Source organism: Drosophila willistoni, chromosome 3R, assembly GCF_018902025.1.
Source record: "Drosophila willistoni isolate 14030-0811.24 chromosome 3R, UCI_dwil_1.1, whole genome shotgun sequence".
Lineage (NCBI taxonomy): Eukaryota > Metazoa > Arthropoda > Insecta > Diptera > Drosophilidae > Drosophila > Drosophila willistoni.
In genome coordinates this window covers 5,245,221-5,269,668 of record NC_061086.1, presented here as the reverse complement: position 1 = coordinate 5,269,668, position 24,448 = coordinate 5,245,221, and the positions used below count along the sequence as shown (strand labels likewise).

The window sequence follows — 24,448 nt, the reverse complement described above, 5'->3', positions numbered from 1 at the left end:
TTATCGAGTATTGCCGGTATATCATCGACTATATCTATATCGATGACGAGGGCTGCATAACTAGCATACAATTTTAATTTAAATTTTGCTGCCAATAAGCCAACTATAGGTAAATTAAAGTAGGATTTTAGGACAAAGATAAATAGAAAAAACCATAAAGAAGTTTAGTGCTTGCCAGTAACATCAAGTTACGGATTGTTATTAATTTTTGATCGAATCTTCTAGAACCGTGTGTCATCGTTCACATCTAACCTCAATTTGTTCTCAGGCACGAGTTTACATAGAAATAAATTAAACAGCATTAAACATGTTTGGTGGTCAGCAACCCATACTTGTGTTAAGTAAGTAATATAATTCCATTAATAAGGATTCACCACTCATTCAAACTTGTGTCCTTAGGTCAAAACACAAAGAGAGAATCGGGCCGCAAAGTGCAGTTGGAGAATATTCAAGCCGGAAAGGTATGAGTGTGTGTTTGCGTTTGTGTGTGTGACTCACATGTCTGGTGTAGCCGCACCGCGTTAAACATGCATTGGGTGGCCATCTGTTGACTGATTTTGAATTTTTTCAGGCTATTGCTGATGTGATACGGACATGTTTGGGCCCACAGGCCATGTTGAAAATGCTTATGGACCCCATGGGCGGAATTGTGATGACAAATGATGGCAATGCCATATTGCGTGAGATCACTGTTCAGCATCCGGCGGCCAAGAGTATGATTGAGATTGCTCGCACACAGGACGAGGAGGTGGGCGATGGCACCACTTCGGTCATTGTGCTGGCTGGCGAGATGCTGGCCGCCGCCGAGCCGTTCCTTCAGCAGCAAATTCATCCGACTGTGATCATTCGTGCTTACCGTGAAGCTCTTGAAGACATTGTCAATCATTTGCAGTCCGACTTGAGCGTTCAATTGGATGTGAAAGATAGGGCTAAGACGGCTGAGGTGGTTAAGGCTTGTGTGGGCACAAAATTCATTGGCAAATGGTCAGATCTGGCTGTCAAGATTGCTCTAGATGCCGTGGAGACAGTCACATTAAATGAGAATGGACGCCTGGAAGTCGATATTAAGCGGTAAGCGAATTAAACCACCTCCCACCACCACACAGTTCTTTAATTGAGTTTCTTTGATTAGCTATGCTAAAGTAGAGAAGATTCCCGGAGGTGCCATCGAGGAGTCCTGTGTCCTGAAGGGTGTTATGATCAACAAAGATGTAACACATCCAAAGATGAGACGGTACATCGAGAATCCTCGCATTGTTTTGCTGGATTGCTCCCTGGAATACAAAAAGGGCGAGAGTCAGACCAATGTGGAGATTATTGGCGAGCAGGATTTCACCCGCATGCTGCAGATAGAGGAGGAATTTGTGCAGCGCATCTGTGCCGATATCATTGCTGTAAAACCGGATCTTGTCTTCACCGAGAAGGGTGTCTCGGATTTGGCCCAGCACTATTTGCTGAAGGCTGGTATCACAGCCATCCGCCGTCTGCGTAAGACAGATAATTTGCGTATTGCCCGCGCTTGCGGAGCAACCATTGTTAATCGCACCGAAGAGCTAACCGAGAAGGATGTAGGCACCGGAGCTGGCCTCTTTGAAATCAAGAAGATCGGTGATGAGTACTTCACATTCGTTACTCAGTGCAAGGATCCTAAGGCCTGTACCATTTTGCTACGTGGCGCCAGCAAGGACATTTTAAATGAAACTGAACGCAATCTCCAGGATGCCTTGCATGTGGCCCGCAATCTGGTACTGGAGCCACGTCTAGTGGCTGGCGGTGGTGCCGTGGAAATGGCCGCATCGCAGCTTCTCACACGCAAACAGGTCAAGGGACCGTACACAGCTGTTGCTCACGCTCTGGAGATCATTCCACGCACTCTGGCCCAAAACTGTGGAGCGAATACCATACGCGCCTTAACTGCTCTGCGTGCCAAGCACGCTTCCCACACCGGTGACGGTGTCTGCGCCTGGGGCATAGACGGCGAGTCCGGCGAGATTGTCGACATGAATGTGAAGAACATTTGGGAGCCATTGGCTGTAAAGCTGCAAACGTATAAGACAGCCGTTGAGACAGCCATCCTGTTGCTACGCATCGATGACATTGTATCTGGTTCCAAGAAGCGAGGCGGCAACGAGCCAACCAATCCCGCTGCCATGGCACAGGGCCAGGAATAGAATTCTTCGATTCATCTTCAAATACACTGTGTATTATTATTAATCATGCTTAATAATTTTTAATACTTAATTTAACACACATACACACACACACACAAAGAACAAACTCCCTCAACCACCCCAAATGTCTAACATTTTGCCTGGAGACAAGGAAGAAGCGATTCTATCCCTAACCCCATCACAACATAATTTGCTGCATTTGCTCTCATTAAAACTGTACACGAAAAAATATCATATTTAAGTTTTATTACATTTGATTTGTTGCTTTGAATCTTTTCGTAGGGGATACGATACGGAAACTATCTTCTCGTTGCAGGTCAAACAGCCTCGCATCCATTAGCTTAAGAACTTCTAGACCTATGGATGTGCATTGCGGCTGCAAATATCGGGCAAACAGTTCCAGGCACTCGGGGTGAGACTGGCTTTCAGGCAGTTGGACATGTTGCCTCAGCCAGGGCAATAATGGAGGCTTGTGCGAGTGCACAATGCTGGGCACGCTGAGGAGTAGTTCGGTTTGCTTTAATCCTGCTGCTGCTGTGGCATAGCCCTCAAGGGCATCGGGGTGACAAGCCAGATAAAGCATTTCATACGGCTGTTTTTGCGTGAGATCCACCTGGACAGGTCCAACTAGATGGTGATCACTATTTAGCTTGTACCAACGCATCTTGTGTAGCAGACAGAGATTCCAGCTAGGCAGCAATTGCTTTTCAAGGTCTGTCTGATGCTGCATGGCATTGGTACACCAAATGGCCACAAGTGTGCGTTTATTGATTAACTGGGACAGCGGGAGAGCGCAGAGTTTTTCATTGTCCAGCATGGCATAACCGAGATCTTCCTTGGCACGATTTAGTCGGCGTATATATTTGTTACGCCACGGAGGGTCTAATATAATTATATCATATGAGGGCATAAGTTGTGGCATCAGAGCAGCAAGTTGATCCACATTGTGATTATAGAAACGCGAATCGTTGGGAATAAAATAGCTAATCCCCGGGTTGGTGCTTGTGTTGCGAAATCTCTGAGTCCATCCACTCGTGTTGGCTCCGTGAAACGTAGGCATAGCATAAGGATCCTCCCAAATTCGTGCCAGTGCAATGTCATCTTCGTCCTGAGCTCTCTCTGGTTCCGGCAAGATATTGAGGTAGTGGTGGACCGGGTCTTCCTGGATCAGTTCTGGAACAGATGACACTCGCTTTCGTTTTCTTGGATTCCCCTGTGGTCTTGTCTTTGTGTGGTATTGAAACAATTGCTTCTTCAATTTGCATTTATATTTCATGCCTTCTACTTCAACTAAGCTGCAGCTAAGTGCATCGTTTATCAATTTCCGATGATCCAAGAAAATTGCATTAGCAACCTTTCCAGTTTCCTCGTTATTTCCTTTTGCCGGTAGCCACTCCATTTGTTTACATTTAAAGATTGGAAATGACGAATCCCCTTTGTGGCGACCATGCATTCCTGTGGCATGTGTTGTGGAATTCTATTATTTTCAGTGTTGACGAACAGTACTCAAACTAAAACTGTTTTACCGCCAAATGAAACATTTGAAAATATTTGAGTTACCGTTACCGTTAATTGGCACGCTTTCCATTTTTATAAAACCACGTCTACCCTATCTCCTCCCATTTACCTTTGTCCCGTAATATTCTAGAGTGGAGCCGAAGGATCAGTGGATTTCGGCGGGATGAGTTATTGTCCTGCAAATGAAGTCAGTCACTGATCTCAAGGCTCAGTCACTCCAAAGTGAAGAGGCAACGGATCTTGGCCAAGCGGGCTTCGAGGCAGTCAAGATCAGTCGTTGCAGTTTCTCTTCACCACCCCCATCCCTTAATCCCACTAACATTTATTCTCACGTCTCCCTCTCCTCTCCCTTTCCCAGGCCAAGAGGCAACGGATCTTGGTCAAGCGGGCTTCGCTTGGCAGACAAGATCAGTCATCAGTCATTGCAGCTCTTCTTGGATTCTCCTTATGCCCTTTCCTTTCCCCTTTTTCGTCTCTTTAGGTGGCCTCCGCTTTATTCATAATACTCTCAAGGTCTTCAGATCAAATAAATTTTCTGTAGACGGGACTCTGGAGACTGAGAGTTATACCCCAGCCAGATCTTCCTTACAAGCTCCAATGCAAATAGTTTATGAGGTTAAGAATTAAGTTAAAACCATTCCTTTAGAAGCATATATAATCACATTTCTTTATTAACTCGATATATACATATAGTGTAGGAAGTACATTTAAAATATTTTTATAGACAAATTTTATTGAATTATTAAGGAATTATTGCGCTTGGCCAAGTGTTTAGAACTAATCAATATATTGTAATAACGAGATGCTTATCATTTGCTTTAATAATGCCAATTCTGATTCGCTCTGATGATTTCTCTTCATAGCTGATGCTCTAAAGACTCAGTTTAAGAATATTAGCAGCCAATCACTTTTAGTTTTTCTACCTATGATTCAGTTCAAATCGTGCTCTCGGTCGGTATAGATGTTTAGGCTCAATAATCGTCTTATTTATTAATAAAAACTGCGTATACGTATACATGAGTTTGTTTGCTGTGTTTATTGAAACAATTTAATCGCCATAAGGTTGTGCTAGTATCGCTTAGCCGAAAATAATGTCATCTGGCGGCCTTTTATTGATTGTATTTCTTGGGTATTTCCTATGTTTGCGATTAACTCCAAGTGAGTAAAGTTCAAAATGATAATAAGAGTCATTGCACATCATATATACATACAAAGTATTTATACGCATAATTTAAATGCATACACAATATATACTTAAATATATTTATGTGTATCTGTATACAAATACAATTGTGTGTGTGCGTGTAAAAGTGGAAAACTTGATTTGAGCCGGTTTCAAACGTTCTCAATGGGAGAGATGGAGAGAGACTCTCACAGCTGCTGAGCTCGGCTGGTGTTATCGTGTTTGATAACGGTCATTTCGATTACTCAAATATTTAAACTGTCGATTTGTGTAATTTTTAATTTTTTTTCTCCAGCCAATGCCGCATGTAGTACTCTTCAATTTGAGTGTGACAATGGCAGCTGCATCTCAAAATTTGACATCTGCGATGGTGTGAAAAACTGTCCAGATGGATCGGATGAGACCGCCATGACCTGTGTCAATCAGCGTCAGCACTGCTCCAAACCATATTTCCAGTGTAGTTATGGAGCTTGCGTTATCGGGACAGCGGGATGCAATGCCCAAGTGGAATGTGCCGATGGGTCGGATGAAACACTTTTACGCTGCGGCACCGAGGATGATATACGTGAATTTAATCGCCGACTCCAGGGCAACTGCCAGTGAGTATGAGTTTGACTTTCAGGTGGGATTGATACTTACTAATCCTCTTTGGAAATGTTTCAGGAGTAATGAGATAAAATGTCCATCTGGCATTTGCATTGACAAGAACAAATCACTCTGCGACGGCAAGGACGACTGCGGTGATGGCACGGGATTCGATGAGTCTGTTGGCCTCTGCGGGCACACCGATTGTCCGGGATATAGTTTCAAGTGCGGCACTGGCGGTTGCATTTCAGGTTCATTGAGTTGTGATGGTAAAACCGATTGTTTTGATGGCTCCGACGAGGCACCACTGCTCTGCAATACCACAAGAAGTATGACATCTGCTCCACCAGTTGTAACCATAGAGCAAGTTGGCTGTCCCTTGGCTCTAGGCGATGAACGTCCCATTCTAAAGGATCACATTGGAAGACTTTTAACCCCGCCAATTAACAAAGTAACGGTTCACTTTAGTTGTGAGTCTGGTTTCACCCTGGAAGGCCAGGAATCCAGTCATTGTGCCAATCGAAAGTGGAGTGTGGCTCCACCAAAATGTGTGAGTAAGTATATAAAAGTCGTCTGATTACCTCGATCCATCAGAAAACTAACTAGCTTACTGTATTCACTACAGGATATTGCGACTCGAGGGGCAAGTTTGATGGCTATTCCACAAAGGCAACTTGCACCAAGGATGGGCAGCTGGTGGACTGCAATAAACGTTATCATCCGCCTGGTACTGAGGTGAAGTTTGTCTGTGCCACCGGTTTTCGTTCATTACTGAAGACCACTCTTCCGGATATGAAATGCATGTGGGGAGGCTATTGGAATCGTGATCGCGAACGTTGCGAACAGGAATGTGGAGAGATTGCCACCCCGACCAAGAGTTTCTCGGCCTTTGGTTATAGTGTCAACAACACTGTGGTACCATGGCACGTGGGCATCTATGCGTGGCATAATGAAAAGGACTATAACTTCATTTGTGGTGGTTCACTCCTTACACCAGATCTTGTTATTACAGCAGCTCATTGTGTCTTTGACGAAGCGACCAGGCGAATTTATAGCTTTTCAACATTCCGCGTGATTGCTGCAAAGTTTTACAGAAATTACAAAAATGTCACTGACGAAGAACGACGAGTTGATGTCCAGAATATCATAGTGGCCCCGTAAGTTTTAGTCGTGAAGCTCCGAAGCCCAATGAAAGTATTAATTTTGGTTTCATGTTTTTTTAGAGATTATCAAGGTAGTACAGATAATTTTTACAATGACTTGGCACTGATGATTCTAGAGAAGCCATTGGAGCTCAGCAATGTTATACGACCAATATGTTTGAAATTTTCGCACAATGCGGAGAAGGAATCCATTAATAACGATGTACAGGGAAAATTTGCTGGATGGAGTATAGCCGATAAACATGAATTGCAATTTGTTCCAGCGCTTTCGAAAATGAATTCTGTGTGCCGTGACAACATCAAGGATATCAGATCCGATAAGTTTTGCATATTCACCCAGGGCAAATCGTTGGCCTGCCAGGGTGACAGTGGCGGTGGCTTTACTGCAGAACGTCAATATACGGAGAACGCTCAAGTAACCCATCGTCATTTTCTATACGGTGTGATCAGCAATGCACCGAATGCTGATCAATGTGCTCACAGTCTGACAGTTTTGACCAATATACAACACTTTGAGTATATGATCAATAGGGAATATCAATTAAGTGTTGAGGGCAGGTCCTAAGATTAATTAATATACGGATTAGAAATACAACAGAATGTGATAGTGATAGTCGTACTCACTATGTTTATGTGACTTTTATGTAATTTTGTAAAATATATATATAGTAATTTTAATTTTTTGTTTTTGCCGATTCGCGTATGTTGAACTTGGGTACGCGATCCTTCTTGGCCAATATACGATTGGAGTTATCTTCAATATTAATGGTACTTATAATCAGATTAACACGTCGCTCGATAACGCCAATAAACAATTTTACATTGTGCACGGTCAAAAAGGTCTTGGAGCTAAGCACATTAAGAATGGGAGCATTATCGCATGCCAATTGTCTGGGAGATAAAAAAACTTGACATATTATACCATTCCAATTTTCAATTGGTAGTTATTCTCACCTGAAAATATCCTCTATTCCCTTGAGTAATTCCTGCAATCGCAGGCTTAGATTTTGCTTCTTTTCACCTGTCTCTTTAGCTAATTGCTCGATGCGCAAACGTTCAGCACTTAAATAATCCAGTGCTTCGGTTTTCAATTTCAATTCTTTTTCAGTTTGCTCCGACTTTTGACGTTCTATAAAAATAAAAATTAAACTTGACAGAAGCGAAATGAGATGGTGCCAAGAACTTACCAATTTCCTCTTGTAATTCTTGGGTTGAATCATTGAGAACTTCCACTTCGTGACTCAGTTCATTGACGTAGTTGAAAAGGGCAAAGTTTTCATCCTCCTGCCGCTTGAATTGGGCAACCAAACGCTCTGCATCGTCCTCGCCATATAATTGCTTAATTTTCTCAATAATCTCCTTGTACTCGAATAGCTGACGCTCGAAAGTCTCCTTTTGATTCTGTTTCTTGTCCAATTCACGCTGCTCCAACTCTGGATTCGTACGCTTTTGGCCTTTAATATCAAAAAATTTCTGCAATTTGGCATCATGTTCCAGGCGTCTTTGCATCTCTCGCATTTCCTGAATATGCATCACTTTATCATTCTCATTGCGATCCTTGAGGACTGAGAGCTTGTTGCACAATTCCTCTCGCTGATCAAAGGCCAACGTTGATTGATCAATTAAGTCCATTATGAACTTTTTACCCTCATTAAATTGTGTGACCATGGATTGCCACATATCATTGAAATTGGCTCTAATCATGAGAAAGGATATCAATTAAACTATATTTCATAGGTATAGTATTTTAGGGCTCACCGATCTTGAAGCATATGATTAATTTGATCACGCATTTTGCTATTCTCCGTCAAAACATCGCTGCATTTCTTGTTGACCACATCTAGACGATTCTCCAATTTGACCACACTCTTTTGAACCTTGCAAATGGTGTCCTTGTAGCAATTGTCGGGCACTTCATTGCGACGCAATGCATCGATTTCCTTTTCCATTTTCCTAATATGTCCTTCCAGTTCCCATAGATTTGTTCGCTCATTTTGTAGTACACGTTGCAAGTCGGTTTGTTGCCTCTGCAAAGTTCCCAAATGTTTCTCCTTCTGCAAGGATTTTACAGAGTTTAAAAGGCAATTTACCAATTAAAGATTTTTCTACACCTACATTGGAGTTTTTCCTGGCATGTGTACCACCCTCTAGTGTCTTGATTTCCTCCTTTAATGTCTGGTGCTCCACCTGCAGCACATTAATCATATGGTTTTGTTTCTTTAAGCGTTTAGCTTTCTCTTCAAGCAGCCCTCGTAAATCCAATTGAAGCGACCGATGCTGACGCTGAAGACGCAGTAGCTCGGCAGTAGCTAATTGGTCCAGTTCGCTTTGATCCGCCATAATTATTATTATAATGTTTTCGGCAAGAGCATCAAGTCAATACGGTTCATTCTTTGTTATTAAGCTTCTGTAACAATTTTATTGCTAGCGTTTTGTTGCCTAGAAACCGTTGTCATCCGCTTTGCTCTTCTTTAGTATTTTCTACCAAAAAATCGTGTATTTGTATAAAAGTTTAAGTAATAAGGTCACATTATTTAAAGTAATAACTTTTATTACAAGTTTTCGAATACCTTGTAACATGCGTTGGTCGTTCAAAATTTGAAAACTCAACAGAAAATGGTTAATCGTGGAAACAACCCATTTAGCTTGTTTTTAGTACCCGAATCAGTACATAGTGTTATCGATAATTTATGATCTTACGTATTCACGTAAGTCGTCACGTATCGATCGGTGAGATATCGGCTTAAAGCTAAGCCCTAGATTAAAGAATATTGGCGAAAGGAAAATTAAAAGATTAAAATACGCGTGGCCTCGTTCTTTCTTAACTCAACTCCCAAAGGAGACGGAGGTGCTACAATCCTCGCTGCCAACTTCACGGCAATCTTTGCTGCACCCACCGCGTGTATCGTGCAAGAAAAAATATAACCCTTTCAATTGCATCCTTCATAGGATTGCCCAACAAAACACCCAACTTGATTCTGGTGTAGTTTCTGGTAGTGCATTGCAGAGAATATGCGCGGAGCGCCTGTGATTTGTCGCAAAAATTAATTCCGCGTCCAATAACCTCGTTTTTTGTGGCGTTTTGGCTATCGCCGCTCCAATCGGAATAAATTTATTCCAAAATTTTTGTGGCTGTGGTGTCGCTCTCCATAGGGTAAATATATATATAATTGTGGGACGTGTAGATTATTAACCTGTTCCTACTAGGGACTGGCACCACAAGTACGTAGCAGATTACCCCTGAGTGGTAGGCCGCCAAGTCCGATTTTTCAACTGAGGAAAGAGGACTCAGTCTCAATGAATTAACGAAACTTTGAGCGAAGGAAGTTTTAACCTGCGCCTTTCTGTCCATTTTTGACCGGACTCATTCCGAAAAAGAGCACGTGGTTTTGTGCAGTGCAGCCGTAAAATAATCAGGATGGGTGCAAGCGTTTAAAAGCCCCTTCAAATATAATTGTGTCTATGCATTCGAGCCTCTCGGTCCTGCCAATGATTATCGCGAGTACTTAACCAATAGAAAAAAAAAAAACCTAAAAAAACTTGAATCCGTGGAATTCAGGTCTTACTACACGTGTACCCAACGAAGCTGTTGCAACACATTGGCATGACCTAGGGACGTTCGAAGACAATGTTCTTGTAATACCTACACATCCAATACTTATAAGAGTTATTTGTTCACAGAGAGAGAGAGGTTACGAATAATGTTAATGTTAATGTGCTTAATCGAAAACGGGTGCTCCCAAACCAAATCAGAGGCTTCAGCCTCCGCTTCGAAAACTGTAAGTCAAACCATAGAAGAAAAATTATTAATTGTTTCGGGTTATTCGTTTTTGGAGCCTTTGAATATGTTGGACGTTGGTACCATTGCCAATAATTGAATTTATTAGAAAATTTAACCGTCTAGTTGTTATTTTTATCCTTTTCTCTCCCGGCATCAGTTTGATATGATTCGATTTTTTTTGTAAATTTGATTAAATTTGGTTTTTGTAACCTAATCTCAAGATAACGAGTAAGATAATTATGTTTGATAACCGCATTGCTGCATCGTATATACTATATGAAATTGAGGATAAGATCCAAACTTATTTTTTGACCAGTATTTAGTTTAAGATTTCAAAGTATGAAGATAAGCTTGAATAGCCCAAAAGAACAAATTCGGTAATCAGTAACCGGTAATTTCGTACTAATCATACTTTAGGGACCTCTACATATTAACTTCATTAAATCTGAATAATATTAAGTTCGTTTGTTTCCGAAAGAAATACTAAGAATGAATTAAATTAGGAAATGAATCCTGCCTTGTTCATAAGTTTAGAAATTAATAAAACTATTGTTCTTTGATATGAACTCCCTATAATCGTTAAATTTTGGGGAACCATGCAACCGACTGAGAGATAAAAAGAGGCCGTAAGACATGTTGGAGGGATCGTCAATTCAGAGGTGGCCCGAGGATCATGGTAGGGTGGGCGTTCATATGATAGGCCTATAGGATATCATGACATAAACCAACATGTGTGCCTCCTGATACTACATAGTTTAACGTGTTCTTGTTTCTGGTCTCCTCAGGCCTTCTTTCTTTCACATCTAAACCTGTACCGTTATCCCTTCGTGTCCTTAAGTACGCGAATTTAAAATTTTACGTCTGTATCGAATGTGAGTAACTATAATTCTGGCTAATCTTTACCAGCACTATGAACGAACATCTGCTCAACACTCCTTGTGAGATTCAACGTTACATGCTACAACCTTTGACAACTTTTAACTTCTGAGTTAAACTGTATTGTAACACTTTATTTTCGCCAATTTTCAAATTTGTCCTTTTTTGTCGTCAGTTCGATGAGCGATAGCGGTTTAGGATTAAAAGCTTACTCCTCTTTAATTTTTGTCTTTATCATGGAACACATTCTTGTTCTTCATAGAATACATACATAAACTGACTTGATACCAATTAATTTTAAATTTGGAACTTTAAGGACTAGCGCTGTAGAATGTTCCTTGAAGTATGCATTAGGCTGTAAAATTGATAACTTTTCGTATGCCTTGCAACTCAAAAATAGTCCAAAAAAAAGATTTTATTCACAGAATATTTGAAAACTTCTTTAATTTTTTAAAAAGCGAATTCTTAAACGTCTTATTGCATACTTCTGAAAGCAAATTTGTTCATTGCCTTCTAGATTCACCAACGCTTTAACCGTGTTTTCAATAAACACTTAATATCGAAAGAAAAACATTCCACACACATAAATAATAGGTCTTTGAAGTTATTTTTCAATTAATTCATTAAATTAGAATGTACCCTGGATTTTTGCAGCTACTTGTACCCGATTCCCACACGATTCTTTTGAGGGGAATGGATTAACGGTGGATTTGAAAAAGCGATTATATTATTTATACCGATAAATTAAGGTAAGGTCTCGAAACTGTTGCATACTTTTCGAGGACAGGTTCATTTGCCCTTTCAACTTCTCTTTTACTTGTTCTTTTATTTTACTATAAGTTTATTAACATCGTCCTTCGAAACAGTCGAATACGGTCTATAGATAATGACCTAATTATTGTTGCCAACAACTTGTTGGGTAACTCCTGATGTCAGTTGAACCATTTACTTATTATACCATGTGCCTTATGGTAAAATGGTATTTTAAGGACGCCAGCTTATACATACATACATACGCTTATACTATACTAAGACTAACTAACTTCGTTAATAATAAACAAGTTATTTACTAAAGGCAAAAGTTTGACTACGTAAATAAGAAACTTTTTATTTCTGCTTCATTAACGGCGTCGATGTAGAAAATATTAGATTTATGGTCATTCTTAGTTCTCAGTCATGAATCTAAACAGTCAGTCTCTCAACCTGAGTATCGGAATCTTTGCTGAACTTGTGACGGCATTAATTTTTCCGAGAAATTTCAATACAATATTTTACTATGCTCCCAATGCCACAGGAGATTGCCACATGGAGAAAGTTCTGGAAAATGGTATTCCTGTTCTGGTTTGGCATTCGAGGAGCATTGTCCATTTGCAGAGCTTTATTAGCGAAGAACTGATTGTAATGGCTTGTTTGCAGGCTCTGCAATGGAGAAGCGAGCTTCAAGGATTGGCCCAAAGCCTGAACTTTTTACGGCAAGCAAAAATACTTATTGAAATGGACACAAGTCATGATAAGGATTTGGCCAATTCGATTTTAACATACTGCCTACAGCAGGATATGATAAATGCGAACATAATTTTCAGCGATTTTGCCGAAAATCGAATAGTATATATCTATGAGGCCTTTCCCAGTTTCGCAATGAAAAAGCAAGAGTTTGTAGCGAATACCACATGGCTATATCCAAACAAAATGCTCGACTTAAAAGGATATGGACTGCGCACTCTACCCGATCTCTCTGAGCCCAATACAATACTCTATCACGATGCTAATGGACAACCTCGACTGCTCGGTTATGTCTGGGACATGGTGAAAGAGTACGCTCGAAAGCGTAATGCTCGTCTTAAGTTAATCTTCAAACCAGTGGAGGGCAAAACTTTGACTCATATTCAACTAATGGATTTAGCACGGGATCGCAGCTTAGATATAGCGGCTAGTGTGCAGCCCATGACATTACGTTATCAAGATCGAACTTCGCAATATGCCTATCCAGTGCACTGCTCAAGTTGGTGTACAATGATTCCAATGGAACAGGGCATTCAAGTACGAGATCTGTATGCTTGGACAGTTCCCGTGAAGACAATGATTTTTCTTGGTTTCATCGTGTTGATTCATCAATTGCTCCATGATCGCTGGCTACGTCTCAGGCGTCTACAGGCCATCGGTTGGCTGGTGTTGACAGCTTTGCTGTCCCTCAACTTTAAGGGAAGAATAGTTGGTCTGTTTGTAGTGCCTCCGATGGATTCGCCTATTGACAGTTTTCAGGCCATGGCAAATTCCAAGGTTCGCATTTTTGGCATTCGTGCCGAGTATAACTCTTATGATTTCGACATGCGTACCAAATTTTCCACTGTATTCCGGCTAAGCGATTCCCCATCCGAACTCATCCGACTACGGAACTCTTTGAACAACTCGTACGCTTACACTGTCACCCACACCAAGTGGCAGCTATACGCAGAACAACAAGCCCATAGCTCACGGCCCTTGTTTCGATACTCGACGGATCTCTGTTACTATGAAATGGCACCATTTGCTCTGGTCATTCCGGAAAATTCACCACATCGTGCACCTTTGCATAGTTTCTCGCTTGCTGTAGTCGAATCTGGATTGTTTGATCATTGGGTGTCAAAAAGTTTTTACTATATGGTCAAAGCGGGTCGACTACGTATGGAAGATCTGTTCTCCGAACGGCAAGCCCATTCCATTTCACTCAATGATCTAATTTACGTACTTCAGACTTACCTAGTGGGCATGGCATCAAGTGTAGTCTTGTTTCTCATTGAAATTGGTGCCAGCTGGGCATTAGTAAGTTTGTAACTTTTAAATGAATTTCGCAATCCAAAGGTAGAATAAAAAATGCAAATTGAATATCTCGATGCTTCCTCTGGTTTCACTGCAGGTTTAAAGGGTTTAGGCAAGTAATAAGATACGTGCTCCTTATATATTTTTTTTTTAAGTTCAGATGCAGCAGAAGCTTATAAACGTACTTATGTACATATCTGTTGAATATGTATACATATTTAAGAATCGGTTGGGGAATGTTTTCGGGAATCCTCAAAACTTATTTTTTAAGTAAACCTATACCGCTTTCTCGCTTTACGTGGATCTCACGCAACACGAATTCGTCTTTGCACAGAATTTAAAGTCTGAAAAATGTTCGGATTTTTACTTTTTTATCCGCTTCCATCATCTGTTTAATTAATGGAGCAATATATCGATTTTGGTGCTGAATCTGACTTTGATAACAGTGTTTGTATTCACAACTACATTTTTTCACGAGATGACTTTTACTTAGAAAAAAACTGCGTAAGAAGGAGTCGATATTATTTCAGATTGTGGTTTTAAAATTCATAATTTAATAATCTAATAAAACAAAATGAAGGCGTCTACAAAAAAATGACAAATTAAAGCAAGCAACAAAAGCAAAAAGATCTCTTCAATCTATAACCGGAATTACTTTATGAAGTGACAAGAGAATATTAATTGAAGAAAGTGATAGCGTTTAAGTTTCCTTGACATTTTTTAAACATGAATAAATTCCTTACTAACTGTGTACACTTGTTATGGACCTGCTAGATGAAAAAAACAATATTCTCAGCCTGGTCCCGCGTATATCGATAGGGGCTCACTCCGGCTAGCTATCGGAAAAGAAGGTCGTGAGTTACGATAACCCATCCCCAATACGCGCAACAATAAACATCAGGTAATTGACGAACAGATGACCATCAATACCCCTTCGTCTGAAGGAATCCCGACACAGTTCGAGGATCACTTCAGACACCACTCCACTGGACAACACTTACGATACTCAACTTACACCAAACATAAATCTTTAACAAACTCACTAATAAATTATTCTTACCCCCTTACAGGAATGATGTCGTCGCCGCCGCTTCATGTGAACCGGACCTCCTCTTCCGGATTATCGAGGTCGAACGGGCCCTCCCTTTCCTTCGTGGCATGTCGATGAGGTATGCCACCCCATATATATTACCATCGTTACCTATAACACATCACCATCACCAATCATCTACTCCTCCTGGAGTCGTCGTGCTCCTTTCCTCCCATTTCCCCCCTTTTAGGAAAACGCTTAGCAATTCATTTTTTTGTTTTTCATTACTCTTAATTATTATTAACACACGTATTTATTAACCTTATCTGGCCCTGGTGTAGGTTTGAGCAGGTGTCTGCAACAGATTACATTATATTTCTCCTTTTTTTTTTTTATTTTTCTTACGTAAAATCAAGATGAATTCCCTTCCCGATTCCCACCTACCTATCAGAGCTCTTTTAGGGGGGCAAGATCGAAAGAAAAATTATCCCTTCTATTGGTATTCTTTTCACCTTTTTTCTTTTCCTTCTTTTTTTCAGGTATCCACTGTCAAAACCACACCAAGGGTCGTGGACAACATGGATCTTAGGAATAATGAAATTTACAAAAAAAGGAATGTGCACGTGGGCAACAAACAGGAGAAAAATAAATATTTAACGCTAAACAAAAATAATAATTAAGGAATTGAATAAATAGATAGATATAAGGGATTAAATAAATATACGAGGGGATAAATAAATAAATAATTAAACTAGGAAATTAAATAAATGAATAAATTAATAAAATTTACATATATAAAAAAAAGGACTACACGATTAATATCTTGTCTTTTTCCAGCCAGGTGGAATTCGCCAATGATTTGGGGGTTTTTGGAGCCGTCCGCACCCAAAATTGATGGGGATGAGTGCCACAACCTTTTTCTCCCCCAATCAGCCAAAACTTTGTTGCTCTTATGCTGGGCGATGGGTGAACCCAAAAAAAATGTCTGGCTTGGAATCTCCCCCTTTCGACGTCCCTCTCTTGACTTTATCTTTGGGCCCAGTTGGCCGACGGGACCGAGTATGTCGTTCGGGGACAGGTACAAATAAAATTTCTTATTTTTTTATTTTATTTTATTTTATTTTTTTATTTTTTTGAACGTGGACAGGGGCTGCGGGTGCTCCTGCGCAGCTCGATGTAACCGGCCTAATTTGGGGCAATTATTTTTAATTTTAAAAAAAATCCCTAACTTGCATGGCAACCGAACACTTACCCAATTTTGACGGCCGGTTTCGCCTCGCTGCGCCTCAGGATTACAAAAATTTGTCACAAAAAAAAATGCACAAATTTTCTGTGTGACTCCTTTAGCCAAACATGAATTTCTCGGCTTGATGGACGGAGCTGTTTTTCTTTAAATTTCAAGGATATATTCACAATTTGTTATGCCACATTGTTACGATATTTAAACTTCACTTCTCTATCCTTGTTTTTTTTTTCTCTCCTTTTTTTTTTTTCCAACCGCCGCACCTCACTGTCCACGTTAAACTGATTTTAACCTTTTTAACCTTCTAGAATCAGACGACTCATCGCCTGATCTTACGGTTCCTTTCTTAGACCCGAGCCTGGGTCAACAGCCTTTTGACCGCTGGCCGACTTTCAAATTCAAAAAAAATCCCTTTATAATTCTAACCTACCCAACACTAGATCCCCCACTATTCCCCGACTTGCCCACTATTTTCGGCCCCTATTATCACTATCGATAGGTCCCTACCGATAACCTCAGGGCTGGCCATAACAACACACTGACATCTCTAAGACACACGCCAGATATGGCAGTGGAAAATGGACAGGAATGTAAACAAAAGGACGCCGACACAAAAAAAAAGGAAACGGAACCCCCCCACACTGAGCCATACCACGATCCACCCACACCAGGGACCAGGGAAACGCGCCCAACGAGGGAAAACGCCCACATTATGCCAGACGAGTCAAAGCCACGGGATGATGCAGGCCTCTTCGCGGGACTCAGGTGAGTGATTGAGGTATTATTTGCGTTCTCGCCTCGCTCACAATGATCATTTTCTTCCAGGTACTTTTTACAATCATTCTTCTTCTCCCTATTGTTTTAAATCTTTCGCATGGTAGATCCCGCAAGGCTTCCCCTCGAGAGTCACAGTCTCATACATGTGATTGCCCACAAGTGTTCGAATCCGACATTTAAGATATTTTCGCGCAAATTTCGCATTAAAATTTTTACCAAAATTGCTTAATACGAAATTGCGCCTATAAACTTCCTGTCCTGGGTGAAACTTCACTTCTCTAGCACGCCGGTTGTAAGACGCTGCGCTCCTTTCGTGAGCAACGTGCAATTCTTTCCTGACCTCGTCCCTCATCAAAGCCATCTTCGTCTCCCGATCTAATACGTTTATTTCGTGATCCTCCAATGACTTCAGCTTCCGAGCCAGCTGGTAATCAGTACCATTTGTGAACATATTCTGCCCGAACAGTGCAAAATATGGCGACACCCCTAAAGCCTGATGTATCGCCCCTCGCAAACTGCACTCAATCTCACTAAGATACAGGTCCCAGTCGCGGTGATCGGTGTCCAAATAGGCCCGTATAGCGTTCAACACCGACTGATTTACCCTTTCTGCCGCATTAGATTGGGGCGAATACACCGCTGTACGCAAATGCCTTACTCCGTATTCTCGTAGTAGTTGCTGGAATTGCTTCGATACAAACTGCTTCCCATTATCGCTGTGCACCAGCTCAGGCACGCCGAATTTGTGAAAAACCTCTCGCTTTAGAAACTTTACTACCCCGTTTGCCGTGGCCTCTCTCATGGCGTGGAGGAACACAAATTTAGTGAAATGATCCACTACTACGAACACATACGCGTGTCCGCCCTTCGACCGTGGATACTTCCCCAGAAAATCTATGTAAATTTTCTGGAACGGCCGGTAGGACCTCACTTCATTCCCTATCCCTGGCTTTGGCCCACAGTTGGTCGATTTCGTCTCTTTGCACACGCTGCAATTTCGAACATATGCTTTCACCTGAGCCACCATTCCCGGCCAGTGAAAGCGCTGCCGTAGAATAGACAGGGTCCTGGCGATACCTCCATGACTTCGGATTGTGGGCTCGTGTGCTTGAGCGATTAGCGTCGTCGTCAATGCCGGAGGTATCCACAATCTCCATCCACTATCCTGCAATTCCGGTGGCCCCTGATGCGCGGGCGCCTTTTTGAAAATGTATCCATCCTCCACTAATAGGTCTGGAAGTTTTTCTTTGTTTGACATGATTTCCTTCCGCAGTTCATCGTACTCGGCGGAGTCGAACTCGGTCGTTTCTAGGCCCAAGATGGAGTCCACCGCCAATCCTTCGACCATCCGGGATAGTGTATCCGCCACCACGTTCTCTGCCCCCTTTCTGTGTACAATTTCGAAGTCGAAAGCCTGCAGCTTCAGCGACCATCGCGCCAGTCGTCCATCCAGATCCTTCAACGACATCAGCCACTTAAGGCTCGCGTGGTCCGTGATGACTGTAAAGGGCAACATCTCGACGTAAGGCCTGAACCGTTTAATTGCCAACACAGCTGCGAGACATTCCTTCTCTGTGACGCTGTAGTTCCGCTGGCATCGGTTTAATTTCTGCGAATAAAACTCAATTGGTTTCTCGCCTCCTCCGGGTTCTTCTTGGAACAGTACTGCTCCTACTCCAAGGTTCGAAGCATCGCACTGGATGAAAAACCTTCTTTCGAAATCCGGATGGTTTAGAACCGGGGCCGTGGTCATGGCATCTTTCAAACGCCTCACCGACTCCCTGGCCTCGTCGCCCATCTGAAATTTACCGGCTTTCTTGAGGGTGTCCGTTAGTGGAGCAGCTAACTCCGCAAAGTTTTTGATGAACCTGCGGTACCATCCCACAGTACCCAGGAAGCTTCGCACTTCCCGAACGCTTCTTGGGGTTGTTAAGTTTTGGATGGCCTCCACCTTCCTCGGGTCGGTCCGCAATATACCCTTTCCGATGATGAATCCCAAGTACCTTAACTCCTTGTGGCAAAAGTGGGACTTTTTTAACCCAATCGTTAACCCCGCCACCCTCAGACAATCCGCGACCTGTTGGAGAACAACCAAATGTGATTCGAAGTCCGGTGTCACCACCAGCAAATCATCCAGATAAACAAAAACCTTCTCCCTGAGTCTAGCGGGGATCACTTGGTCCATCAGTCGGCACAAACTCTGTCCCGCATTACACAGACCGAACGGCATTACCACGAACTGGTAGAGCGGCCTTCCAGGGACTGTAAAAGCCGTGATCGGGCGACTTTGTTCCTCTAGTTCGATCTGCCAGTACGCATGCTTCAGATCGACACTACTGATGTATATTGTCTCTCCGATCCGACTGAGTATGCCATCTATTTGTTGTAACGGATACGCATCCTTCTTGGTGGCCTGGTTAATCTTTCTGGCGTCCAAACAGAGCCGATTTTTCCCTGGCTTCATTACGAGGGTCACTGGATTGCTCCATGCGCTTTCACTCTCCTCGATTACCCCGAGGCGCAGCATCTCGTCCAGTTCTTCGTAAATAAGGCGTTGTTTGGCCGGAGAAATCGGGTAATGCCTTGACTTGACCGGCACGGTTCCCTCCAACAGCTCGATTCGATGCCTCATGACGGTAGTACGCCCTAATCCTTCCGTCTCGTATGACAGGAACGATGCCTTAACGGCTTCTAATCTCGCCTGTTCTCCTTTTGTTAAGTCGTGCGGCTCCTGGCCTATTTCCTCGACTTCTGGGGCATCCTGAGATCGCTGACTACTGTTTTGAAAGAAAATTTCTGGAGCCAAATCAAACGCCTTCCAAAAATTTACTCCGAAATATGCGTTTTGCTGCAGGGTGGGACATAGATAAAACAGCACTGGCCGACTCTTTCCTCTATATTTTACTTCTACCAGTACCTTCCCGATTATAGCTTCCTTATCGCCACCTGCTGTTGCCAACGATGAGCAAAATGGTTTCCAGTCTAATCCGGTCTCCGTGACCAACTCTCGGCACCCGTTTCCCAGCACGCTCACTGTCGCCCCAGAATCGAGAAGACCTTCGATCGTTCGTCCTCCCAGACATATCCGTGCATAAGCCCTGGGATCATATTCATCTAGAGGGCCGATAGCAGCGACTGTCAGACGGATCTGCTTCCTTTCCCACTTCCTCTGCCTGAATCTTTCTCGTGCCTTCCGAACGCGCCTGGATAGCGTGGTCATCCCACTGAGTGCGTTGTTTTCGAAAATTCTGTTACGGGCCTCCGAGTAAATTCTCATCCTCTCCTCGAACGACTTTGGCATACTAGCCTGGCCCTCGTTCCTCCTCGGTCCTTCTCGCACTACATTCGGCATGGGACTTATTGTTCGGAGCGCGACACGGCCGGTCTCATCTCGCTCCGCCTTTGGTTTCCCGAACACTTAGGGCATCTTGGAGTCACGGTGTTCCGCATGCCACACTTGTAGCAAAACAGGCTGCGTTGTTGGTCCTCGCATTCCATGTATACATGGCCTTCTCTCTGGCAATTCCAGCAGATTAAAGGGCGTTTGGCACCATTTCCTGACACGGCGTCAATTTGCCCGACATTTCCGGCCTCTTCTGGTTGTGATCGGATCGATCCATCATCCGGCGAATGTCCGAGTTCGCTAACTTGCGCAGCTCGGAAGTCAACTCGGCGAGGTTGAGCGTACTTGGTCACGCTTACGGGTTTAGCCAGTACTTCGGCGAAGTTCTTCTCGGCGTCGCGACATTCATCCCTCAAATGCTCTACTGTATAGGCTCGCACCGGGTACACCCACTGCTTCATCGGCTCCAGCAGGTTTCTCTTTATCGTCTTGACCGCCCAGTCTTCAGAAAGCGGTGAACGAACCGCCGCGCGTAAACGTCTCATCGCCTGAAAATAAGCATCCAGGGATTCTCCTGGCTGCTGCTTCCTCTCGGCCATGTCCTGAATCCTCTCGTGGTCACAGCGAGAGTCACTATACTGCACTTCAAGGGCCGTTTTCAGAGATTTCCAATCCGTAGGGGGCCTGGTTCGCATCTCCAGCCAGTACCATTCGGAAGCCTCATCTACCAAGAGCTGGTGAAAGTCCCTCAGGATGTCCTCCCACGGTGTAGAGTAATGCCTCTGAAGGTACTCCACCCGGAAGATGAAATCCTCTGCCGTGATGCCTCCCGCTCGGCCGGAGAATTGTAGCTGCCATTTGTACACCGGCACGTAGGGCCTCCGATGGTGCTCTGTCAGTCTGGTTGGCTCGCCTTGCATCCCGATAGGCGGCATACTGGGTGGCTGGAATCCTGTCCTTTCCGTCTCACGCGGACCTCCACGACGATACCTGAAGTTTCCTTCAGACTGGTGCCGCTGATTTGGCCATATTGCCGTCGAGGCCGACACTCCTAGCCCGGATATTGCGCTAGGTGGACACGGCAGCGATGTCCCCTGGATTCTCCTATCGGTATTCAGATGGATTCTTGGCGCTTGGTAGGCCTCATTCCGCCGCGGAAAATCGTTTTTCGCCAATGGCGGAGCACCTGTTTCGGGAAAAATGCCTGAATCTCGGGCATTAAAGGCTTCAGTTGCCCTTGGACCTGCAGGCTGTGGACGATTACCCCCGCACGCGCGCGCCCCCGCTTGAGACACTTGAGTATCTTTGGACTTGGTGGACCCAGATGACGGGCTCCTTCTTACCTCAAGTCTATCCAACAATTTGTCGAACCCATCCTCTAGACTCTTATCGATCCTTCGGTTCATTAGGTCGACCAACTCCTGTCTGAACCGATCCTGAGACTGAGCAAGTAGTTGGGTCACCTGCCTTAACCCTGCCGTATTAATCGCTGCCGCATTCTCTTGAGAGATTTGCTCTTGAATGGGTTCTAGTCCCTTGTTCCCCCTTTGCCCTACTGGAGTCATATTCTCCTCCAACGCCAAACGCTTTGGGATTGCCCCTTGTGACATAGCCCATGCGGGCGGCTGTCTCATGCCGACTAAGAGCTGAGCAGCCGTCTGTGTGGAGAGATGAGATTGGGAGTCTGTCCCGTCTTCGCTATTCATTTTCGTTTTTCGGATTTGCTGGGATTATAAAAAAAATTTTAGGATATCGTTTATTTTTATTACTAATAATAATTTTTCTTCCTAACCACAACCACTAATATTTATTCCTTTCTATTCTCTTGTTTTAGATACACAAATTATATAAAAGGGGAGAGAAGGATTTAGGAACACGACTCATCCGTGACGCAATTGCACTCCCGTTCTGTGCGGCTCTGGTGCCACGACGACAACACCGATTCCTGTTTCTTCCTTAAAAACCCTAGCAGGTGGGACATTGTCGACTGCTCCGGTCATCAATAGACTTGATGACCGTCAGTCAAGAACATACACACGCTTCCTAGACCCATACACCTAATTTTTTTTTTTTTTTTTTTACGCTCTTCTTGCCTTTCCAGCTGCGATCCCCCAAACGGAAACCACTCCGACGGGTCAACTCGGCCGCTTCCTTTGCAGCTCGGTTTGCCGTCTTCTGGCCCACCGGCGCTACTCCTCCGTCCATACTTGGAACGTCGAGGTCGCCAGTGTCCCGAATTCTGTCTGGACCACTCGCGCTAGAAAGGCGAAGAACATAAAACATTCACGACGTACACTGTGAGCAACATTGTCGACTGATCTAGTCATCAGTCAAGCTGATGACTGACAGTCAAGAACATTTTACACGCATTTACTAGTTCTTCTCTTCTTTTTAGATGGCTAAACTGTTCAGGATACCCGGATTGTTGCTTCGTTACTGGATGTTAATCGAGCACGGTCACCAATCCTCGTTCCGATGGCGCTATTCTTTAGCCATACGAGACGCAAGAAGCCGCCACGGACCATCCTTCACAGACCCAGTCACGTAAAAAGAAAAGAGAACATACGATATTACTAACATTTAACACATTAATCTAACTGTTTTCCCCTACCTATGCTTAACCCCTGTCAATCCTCTTGCTCCTCGCGCAAACCGCCAATAGCTCAGCTCCTCAGCTGGTGACTTCAAGGAGCAAAGAGGCTTCCCACCAACAAATTCCCTAATTAACTCTATTAATTTAGCTCTAGTATCACAGTTTGATTATCACATTATTTTGGCCGTGTCCTACCCCGTTTAGAGATTCGAGCGCGCTGCCTGCTCTCTACCACGGGGAATGACACGCCATGACAGCGATTTTACCGAACTGGACTACTATCTAATTCCGTGTCTTTCTCTATCCCTCAGGCCAATTCCCATTCTGCTCTCGAGATGCTGGATTAGAATCGGACCAAGGGATATTCAGTATTTAATTTGGGCGCCATTATTGTTATGGACCTGCTAGATGAAAAAAACAATATTCTCAGCCTGGTCCCGCGTATATCGATAGGGGCTCACTCCGGCTAGCTATCGGAAAAGAAGGTCGTGAGTTACGATAACCCATCCCCAATACGCGCAACAATAAACATCAGGTAATTGACGAACAGATGACCATCAATACCCCTTCGTCTGAAGGAATCCCGACACAGTTCGAGGATCACTTCAGACACCACTCCACTGGACAACACTTACGATACTCAACTTACACCAAACATAAATCTTTAACAAACTCACTAATAAATTATTCTTACCCCCTTACAGGAATGATGTCGTCGCCGCCGCTTCATGTGAACCGGACCTCCTCTTCCGGATTATCGAGGTCGAACGGGCCCTCCCTTTCCTTCGTGGCATGTCGATGAGGTATGCCACCCCATATATATTACCATCGTTACCTATAACACATCACCATCACCAATCATCTACTCCTCCTGGAGTCGTCGTGCTCCTTTCCTCCCATTTCCCCCCTTTTAGGAAAACGCTTAGCAATTCATTTTTTTGTTTTTCATTACTCTTAATTATTATTAACACACGTATTTATTAACCTTATCTGGCCCTGGTGTAGGTTTGAGCAGGTGTCTGCAACAGATTACATTATATTTCTCCTTTTTTTTTTTTATTTTTCTTACGTAAAATCAAGATGAATTCCCTTCCCGATTCCCACCTACCTATCAGAGCTCTTTTAGGGGGGCAAGATCGAAAGAAAAATTATCCCTTCTATTGGTATTCTTTTCACCTTTTTCTTTTCCTTCTTTTTTTCAGGTATCCACTGTCAAAACCACACCAAGGGTCGTGGACAACATGGATCTTAGGAATAATGAAATTTACAAAAAAAGGAATGTGCACGTGGGCAACAAACAGGAGAAAAATAAATATTTAACGCTAAACAAAAATAATAATTAAGGAATTGAATAAATAGATAGATATAAGGGATTAAATAAATATA

At 43.1% G+C, this 24,448-nt stretch overlaps 5 protein-coding genes and 3 long non-coding RNA genes across 11 annotated transcripts; 6 read left to right on the top strand and 2 right to left on the bottom strand.

Annotated features, from left to right (window-relative positions):
- The first annotated feature begins 32 nt into the window (after positions 1 to 32).
- On the top strand, positions 33 to 2,402 carry LOC6651140 (T-complex protein 1 subunit gamma). 2 transcript variants are annotated; one of them, XM_047009936.1, is made up of 5 exons: positions 33 to 109; positions 226 to 341; positions 400 to 461; positions 572 to 1,071; positions 1,133 to 2,402. In XM_047009936.1, the coding sequence occupies exons 2-5, from the start codon at positions 308 to 310 to the stop codon at positions 2,169 to 2,171; spliced, it is 1,635 nt and encodes a 544-aa protein (XP_046865892.1). In that variant the 5' UTR covers positions 33 to 109; positions 226 to 307; the 3' UTR covers positions 2,172 to 2,402. The 2 variants fall into 2 exon arrangements, with proteins under 2 accessions (XP_046865892.1, XP_002072914.1); XM_002072878.4 differs by lacking the exon at positions 33 to 109 and having other exon boundaries at positions 143 to 341.
- On the bottom strand, positions 2,401 to 3,613 carry LOC6651139 (N(6)-adenine-specific methyltransferase METTL4). The gene has a single exon (XM_002072877.3). It carries the CDS (start codon positions 3,568 to 3,570, stop codon positions 2,419 to 2,421), a length of 1,152 nt encoding a protein of 383 aa, XP_002072913.2. The 5' UTR covers positions 3,571 to 3,613; the 3' UTR covers positions 2,401 to 2,418.
- A 1,038-nt stretch (positions 3,614 to 4,651) lies between these two features.
- On the top strand, positions 4,652 to 7,298 carry LOC6651138 (modular serine protease). Its single transcript, XM_002072876.4, has 5 exons — positions 4,652 to 4,847; positions 5,168 to 5,471; positions 5,536 to 6,011; positions 6,083 to 6,614; positions 6,681 to 7,298. Exons 1-5 carry the CDS (start codon positions 4,781 to 4,783, stop codon positions 7,183 to 7,185), a joined length of 1,884 nt encoding a protein of 627 aa, XP_002072912.1. The 5' UTR covers positions 4,652 to 4,780; the 3' UTR covers positions 7,186 to 7,298.
- On the bottom strand, positions 7,116 to 14,075 carry LOC6651137 (coiled-coil domain-containing protein 63). Its single transcript, XM_002072875.2, has 7 exons — positions 14,017 to 14,075; positions 8,736 to 9,101; positions 8,379 to 8,674; positions 7,808 to 8,316; positions 7,575 to 7,749; positions 7,245 to 7,511; positions 7,116 to 7,181 (listed from the first exon to the last, which is right to left on the bottom strand). Exons 2-6 carry the CDS (start codon positions 8,958 to 8,960, stop codon positions 7,295 to 7,297), a joined length of 1,422 nt encoding a protein of 473 aa, XP_002072911.1. The 5' UTR covers positions 8,961 to 9,101; positions 14,017 to 14,075; the 3' UTR covers positions 7,116 to 7,181; positions 7,245 to 7,294.
- Positions 9,344 to 10,967, top strand: LOC111519405. The gene is made up of 2 exons (XR_002724355.2): positions 9,344 to 9,774; positions 9,828 to 10,967. It is a non-coding gene; the product is annotated as an uncharacterized LOC111519405 (long non-coding RNA).
- LOC6651233 lies at positions 11,728 to 14,091 on the top strand. Its single transcript, XM_002072874.4, has one exon. It carries the CDS (start codon positions 12,454 to 12,456, stop codon positions 14,089 to 14,091), a length of 1,638 nt encoding a protein of 545 aa, XP_002072910.2. The 5' UTR covers positions 11,728 to 12,453.
- A 736-nt stretch (positions 14,092 to 14,827) lies between these two features.
- Positions 14,828 to 15,782, top strand: LOC26530034. Its single transcript, XR_001450497.3, has 3 exons — positions 14,828 to 14,977; positions 15,147 to 15,245; positions 15,646 to 15,782. It is a non-coding gene; the product is annotated as an uncharacterized LOC26530034 (long non-coding RNA).
- Positions 15,783 to 16,883: 1,101 nt separating this feature from the next.
- LOC111519437 lies at positions 16,884 to 24,401 on the top strand. Of its 3 annotated transcripts, none has more exons than XR_006953933.1 (7): positions 16,884 to 17,114; positions 22,304 to 22,441; positions 22,571 to 22,766; positions 22,865 to 23,013; positions 23,374 to 23,597; positions 23,767 to 23,865; positions 24,265 to 24,401. It is a non-coding gene; the product is annotated as an uncharacterized LOC111519437 (long non-coding RNA). The 3 variants fall into 3 exon arrangements; XR_006953934.1 differs by having other exon boundaries at positions 16,884 to 17,127; XR_006953935.1 differs by lacking the exon at positions 22,571 to 22,766.
- Positions 24,402 to 24,448: the final 47 nt, after the last annotated feature.

Coding starts and splice junctions, on each gene's coding strand:
- LOC6651140 (XM_047009936.1), top strand. CDS start 308: ATGTTTGGTGGTCAGCAACCCATACTTGTGTTAA. Junction 342..399: donor GCAACCCATACTTGTGTTAA/GTAAGTAATATA, acceptor TTGTGTCCTTAG/GTCAAAACACAAAGAGAGAA. Junction 462..571: donor AGAATATTCAAGCCGGAAAG/GTATGAGTGTGT, acceptor GAATTTTTTCAG/GCTATTGCTGATGTGATACG.
- LOC6651137 (XM_002072875.2), bottom strand. CDS start 8,960: ATGGCGGATCAAAGCGAACTGGACCAATTAGCTACTGCCGAGCTACTG. Junction 7,750..7,807: donor AGAATTACAAGAGGAAATTG/GTAAGTTCTTGG, acceptor TTATTTTTATAG/AACGTCAAAAGTCGGAGCAA. Junction 7,512..7,574: donor GGAATAGAGGATATTTTCAG/GTGAGAATAACT, acceptor TTTATCTCCCAG/ACAATTGGCATGCGATAATG.
- LOC6651138 (XM_002072876.4), top strand. CDS start 4,781: ATGTCATCTGGCGGCCTTTTATTGATTGTATTTCTTGGGTATTTCCTA. Junction 6,012..6,082: donor GGCTCCACCAAAATGTGTGA/GTAAGTATATAA, acceptor TATTCACTACAG/GATATTGCGACTCGAGGGGC. Junction 6,615..6,680: donor CAGAATATCATAGTGGCCCC/GTAAGTTTTAGT, acceptor ATGTTTTTTTAG/AGATTATCAAGGTAGTACAG.
- LOC6651139 (XM_002072877.3), bottom strand. CDS start 3,570: ATGGAGTGGCTACCGGCAAAAGGAAATAACGAGGAAACTGGAAAGGTT.
- LOC6651233 (XM_002072874.4), top strand. CDS start 12,454: ATGAATCTAAACAGTCAGTCTCTCAACCTGAGTATCGGAATCTTTGCT.